The sequence below is a fragment of the Ammodytes marinus genome (genome assembly GCF_949987685.1).
Source record: "Ammodytes marinus genome assembly, chromosome: 22".
In the NCBI taxonomy this organism is placed as follows: Eukaryota; Metazoa; Chordata; class Actinopteri; order Uranoscopiformes; family Ammodytidae; genus Ammodytes; species Ammodytes marinus.
Window position 1 is genome coordinate 19,935,095 of NC_137226.1, and position 6,000 is coordinate 19,941,094.

The window sequence follows — 6,000 nt, forward strand, 5'->3', positions numbered from 1 at the left end:
CATTAATGTATTTCTTTGTCTCTGTCATCTTAACATTTGCCCATGTCCATCTGACTATTTCTCCTCTCCCCCCCGTTCTCCTCCACCTCGCCCTGTGTGTGTGCCCCCCCTCCCCCCCAGCACGAGGCCATGGGACCCGCTCAACGACCTGATCCAGTTTGAGAAAGACGGCTGTATCCAGACCAAGGTCCGACACCGCACCCCTATGGTACGTTCTGGCAGTCTTATTAGTCTGAGTAACCAGGGGCCGCGGAGGGACAATTGCAAGTGCCAGGTAGGTCGTCCTGATCGCCATTTAAAAAACAAAAAACACAAAGCTCGCCGCCTCAGCCACTTCCCACGCAGCAAGCCGCTGCACCGTCTTTCTTTGTCGCTTCTTTACTTTGTGTGGTCGTTGCTGTGCCGCCATCGCCGTCGTCGCCTCTGCTCCTTTTTTTTTACATTTATTTATTACGTTTTTGTCTACATTTTTTTCTTTTCCTACCCTGGCACCTGCTGTTCTCTCTGTATGGGAGCAAATGTTTTGTCAACCTGCATGCTCACGTAAGCGGATTACCAAGTGTTACCTCCTTCGTTGCCCCACCTTCTCAAGAGGAAACTGATCATTTCATATGTGTTAAACAGGCCTGATTTGGAAATATTGTTTTCCTGCAGGCTCCAGACATGTTCTTGTATTGTGTGAGAAACTATAAAGTTCTATTATTGTACAGTAATTTACCACTTATACACACACTTTGTAGATGCATCAAGACAATTTTTATTTGTAATTGTACATCATGTAACTAAGCATCATCTGATTCTGCCATTTCTCTTAAAGGTGGAGTCAGTGATTCTGGAGAACGCTTTTTTTTTTTAAATCAGTGAATATTTCCTCACGATCAGCTTCCTGTCCTGGGTGTGGGCAACAACAACAAGAATCTGTTGTTAATACAAAGCCTCGTCTCTGGTATATAAACAAAGGGTATGAAAACAGAGGTGGCCTACCGTGGTTATTAACATATCCGTTTACAGAGCCTAGGCTTTTCAGAGCACACACTACAAACAGGTAGATCGTGAGGGAGATAACTACTGATATTGACTATAAGAGTTCTCCAGAATCGCTGACTCCACCTTTAAATAAATGTTTTTAACTCTCCAAAATATCTTACAATGACAGTGGAGGTAGAATCTATAGATGCAAATCCAATTTCCAACCAATGTGAGGGCTAAAATAGTTCCTTTAAGCATGTAAGAAAGAACCACACCATTGGATATCAATATAAATGGAACAATACCTGTTTATATATTTTTTGCACTTCAGGTAGTTTTCTCCCATACAAAGTCTAAAATAGAGAACAGCTTCACCCATCACATCGACATCAACAGACCCGACCACCTCCATCAACGCCTGGTTGACATCTGTCCCCTGTGCTCATCTTCATTTCCATGTTGTGTTCGCTCACTGCCCCCCCGACTTCTACTGAGCCCCTCCTCGTTCATGTCATGTTGAGAAGCCAAACCCTGCTGCTGTGGTGCGGCCGGTGTAATAGCTGCTTGTACGTTTGCAGTTTGTAAAACAGTTGTAGTTTTGTGCCTGTTTGTTCAAAGTAACCACCTGCCAAGAGCCCACGCATGTGACGTCTGCATATGGTCAAAGCATCAATAACTTGAGCCTGGTGAGAGCAGCCTGATCTGGTGTCAGCTTCACATTGGTTTCTCTCCAGTCTCTGTGGGGAGGAGTCAGCTAAAAAAAATCTGATTGGTTTGTGTATCTTAATCCAGCTTTGTCAGACAAGCCATATCTCACATGCTTATTTGTCGATCTATTTGACATCAATGACCACATGAAGCAATCGGGCTGCCTGCCGCTAACGGACAGAAAGTGGGGAGGTCCGACTGGTGGTCTGACTGGAGATTAGATTGACGACTGCATGAACCAATCAGGGGCTGCCTTCCACTAACGGACAGGACCGGCTCCTCCCCCACGGAGATTGGAGAAAGTCGGATTTCAATCCCTCTGAATATTGTTTAATGTCCTAGCCCTTGGCAGGGTTGGTTCATTTGAAATGCTTTGACTGATACTGTGCATGTCTGAGTGGAAGTGTGTGTGTGGAGGGAGGGGGGGGGGGGAGCTTTTGCATGTTGAAAACATTTAGTTGTATTGATGTGTATGTAAACAATTATGCTTCTCTACTTTGTATTTTGGAGTCTTCTGTGATTTACTCTGGATGTCAAGATACTGTATGTTTGTACTGTACGTGCTCTTATTTGGCTGTAAATGTTGTATCCTGCTTCTGTGTTTGACCTGTTACTCTTTGTGTTTGTACGTGTGTGTGTGTATATGTGTGTGTGTGTGTGTATGTGTGTGTGGGTGTGTATAGGTTACGGTGCCAAAGAGGAAACACAAGAGTGAAAAGCCCAAGAGCCCAGAGAGCGGCTGCTCCTCACCGGAACCCGACCGCCAAGACTCGTCTGGCAGCGAACGTGAGTCACACTCACTTACACTTTGCATGTTGAAAAAAAAAGAAACCTCTCTAAAACTTTCACTTTCTCCTGTTTCTTTCACTTTTCTCACTTTTCTCCTCCGGTCTCCTGTTTGTGCAGGACACAAAAGCAAGCATAACAGTCGGCTGAGGAAAAAAGGAGCCGACCTCAGTGAACTTCAAAGTGCCATTGAATCTATAAAGAAGACGCAGGAGGACATTAACAGGTGAGGAGTTAACATCAGTCCCGATGTAGCCTGGACGTGATATGATGTCCACCTTTTTGAGCTTCAGCCCCATAATCCCCTGCTGTGTGTTTTGTAGGAGCATCGGTGTGCTGCGCAGTCGTGCATCAGGCCGGACGGAGGGCAGCTCTTTCCTGCAGCAACGCGACTATATCATCATCGTGTTCCTCATCCTCCTTCAGGTCTTCATCAACTATGTCTTCAAGTAGCAGCCATACCCCTCTCACACACACACACACACACACACACACACACACACACACACACACACGCACACACACACGCACACACACACCTTCTGAACAAGACAAGACTTAACTGTGGGGGACTTGAACTCTGACTTCTCACAATAAGCAACTAAGATCAACGCTCTTCTTCTTCTGTCTCTATTCAATCCAACCTGCACACTTCCAAAAATGGAAAGAGACTTTGAAAAAAAAAAAAATATGCGTGCTTGTTTTTAACCAGTCGACGATTCTAAAACTCTGGGGAGATCCACAGATTTCAAAGCGGGGAGGAGAGATTGTTGGAGGTGAGATTTTTGGTGCGATGAAGTCTCGACTGCCACTCTGCAGCTTTTTTTGATTTGCCTTTGACGTAAGAGGCAAAAGGCAGCAGCCATTGTTTTTAGTCGTTTGTTTTGTTTTGTTCTTTCCGACAGAGGGGAAACTACTCTGTTGATTTTGCATTTCACCTCAAACAACAGGGAACCTTTTAACACAGAGACAAGTCCCACGACTCAGATGGACACGCAGATTTTTAAATAACACCTATCATTTTTATTTTTTAAAACCTTTTGTTTGTTTGCTTGGTGTGTCCTATGTGAATAGAGTTATGCTTGGAGAAAGGGAGAGGAAAAACAAAGGGGTCCAATCTATGTGACTATTTATTTTTTTATTATCCGATACTTTCATATTGGCCGGGTGAAATGGACGAGGCAGACAAATAACCCGAGCGGACAGAAGCTATTCATTTCTGCTGTGTGCTGAAACGTCACCATGTTTTGCATACAAAGTCAATGTTTCAAGAAAAAAAAATGTCAGAGGTCTGACACGTCATTGTATACTGTAGGTAGCATGTACAGACAGGAGGAGTGCAGTTAAGATATTATTAGCCCTATGTACAGTGTTTTGTCTTAAGGCACAGATGCACTGGAAATGTCAGACGTTTGTGTTGGCCATCATTTCAGTCACCATTATTACCAGTACATCAAAATGCCGTTACATTTCTGCTCCGAGGAGGTTCGGAGCATCAGCAGGGGGTCAAAAAAATTAAGATTTTTGTGATTTTCTCATGAGCTTCAGTGAACACTGCCCTAGTTTCAGGTGAAAGGAGGTGATGTGTTTTTAATCCAAGACAACAAAGCTAAGTGAAGAAGTCTCCAAACTGCCTCCCTAGACCATAATGGCAAGTCAGCTGTTAATTGCTGTCTTTAGCTTCATATTTAATGTACAGAATGATATCAATAATATTATCTATCTTACAGCAAAAAGTTAACTCATGTTTTTCCTAAAAACAAACTAAATATTGCTTTTGAATAAGTTATTTTAAATTGCAGTGTTACGTTGTGCAGCCATTAAGACACAATATGAAATGAGTATGGACCCGCTGGTCTTCAGAAACACTCTCCACACTGAGCCATGGACAAAAAAAACCTTAACACTCCCCTTAAATGATGACTGCAGCGCCATAATGGCAAAGTCAAATCCAGAGCATCTATCATCGCTTCCAGTGCTTTTGCGCCTCCAATGTCACCAGTAGAATAGACACTTTAGTAGTCCACTAGTGGTAGGAGGAGATAGACTTTTATAATTACTACTACTATAACCATAGTAAACCATTCCAAATGTACGCAAGTACCAGCCAAACGCAGTGTGTAGAGTAGGAGTCGGCCCCGTTCACTGTGTACATATCAAATGGGGCCACTTGTTCCTCGCGACTAGCGTGTGGCGTCGCAACACCAAGGTTCGTAATACAGACACTCCCACGCTCTGTGCACAAGCCAGTCTTTTTAACCTTGTGTGTCTTTTTGTCCACTGCTCTGTAAATACACATGGACACGAAAGAAATTTAAAAAAATAATTGAAGGATACACAATTAGATTCCCATCAAATATGTGTCCGATTGATCTAAAGCAGTTGCTGTTATTCAGCAGTAGATGCAGAATTAGAGACATTTTGTCAGCGTATATTGTGGTTCCAATTTGTTGCCTTCCTCTTGGGAAACCTGGATTTTGAAATGTCAAATTTTCAGAAACAGTATGCTAGATAACAAAGCTCAGAAATAGTTGTCAGACCCTGAAAATGTACAGGCTCATGAGGACTATGTGATTTATGAGGAATTACTACATTTACGCCGTGTTTAGTACTATTAGAGAGAAATATGAACTCTGGTCGCTCCAATCTAGTACGTTTACTAAAAAATACATTTGAAGTTAGTTTGTTTCATTTGTTTTCAGCAACAACCAAGGATGGAGGTAGCATATTGGAACCCACAACTGACCTTTTAACACACACGTTGTTAAGAAATTGAGGCAATTGAAAAAAAGATTCCAACCACTCTCGGACTGTCACTGAACATTGATATTGTATATCTCTTTCGCCTGTCATGATGTTAGCCTTTTCGACGTTTACATATCCGATTGCCTCCGCCGTCAGCAGACTGTTGAGCGATGACAACTTTGTAACGCTAACACAGGTTAAATCAAGATAAAGACTGGTAGCATCGTATGGGAAGCCAGCTTGTATACCCCGCCCCCGTAAGTTACCCGGCTGGCCCGTGTGTATCTGTACGTGTATTTTTTTCGTGTATCCTCATTGCCTCGATCGCTCATCTTAAATAGAGATATCCAGATGTTAGAATGTGGAGAAAATAAGTATATACCAGTGCCTTCTAGAGTTGGACTGGGGAGGGGGGTTTAGAGGGGGGGGAGATGGTAGGAACTTGGCAGGGATGTGGAGGGGGGGGGGGGGGGGGTGATGTGGAGCATAAAAAAACTTAGCCACGTCTCAAGGTCAACTGATGATGAAGGGAATGATCTGGATTAATAAAAAGCAATAGTGGCCCCGTGACTTGACTTGACTTGGACTGGCACCCCATCAGTGGCTGTAGTCACTGTAGTGTTTTAGAGCGGGACGTGCCATACGAAGTCCAAACAAAGCGGCTCCATGACTCACCCAACCCCCAGCCACTCAGCAGTCCTGCCTCCCCTCCTGAAGCGGTCGCCATAGCAACTAACCCGTAGGTTTCCAGATGCTGATTCCTGCCACGGGAGAGCGAGGGAGGGAGAGAGA

At 43.8% G+C, this 6,000-nt stretch overlaps 1 protein-coding gene across 4 annotated transcripts in view; it reads left to right on the forward strand.

The window, feature by feature from the left end:
- Positions 1 to 5,599, forward strand: part of osbpl8 (oxysterol binding protein-like 8) — a 117,772-nt gene extending 112,173 nt beyond the window's left edge. For 3 of the 4 annotated variants that reach the window (XM_080051038.1, XM_080051039.1, XM_080051041.1), the window contains 4 exons: positions 121 to 274; positions 2,361 to 2,463; positions 2,584 to 2,689; positions 2,787 to 5,599. In XM_080051038.1, coding sequence (XP_079907164.1) covers positions 121 to 274; positions 2,361 to 2,463; positions 2,584 to 2,689; positions 2,787 to 2,916 — 493 coding nt within the window. In that variant the 3' untranslated portion in view covers positions 2,917 to 5,599. The remainder of the gene's footprint in view (positions 1 to 120; positions 275 to 2,360; positions 2,464 to 2,583; positions 2,690 to 2,786) is intronic. The other variant, XM_080051040.1, reaches the window with a different exon arrangement.
- The last annotated feature ends 401 nt before the right edge of the window (positions 5,600 to 6,000 follow it).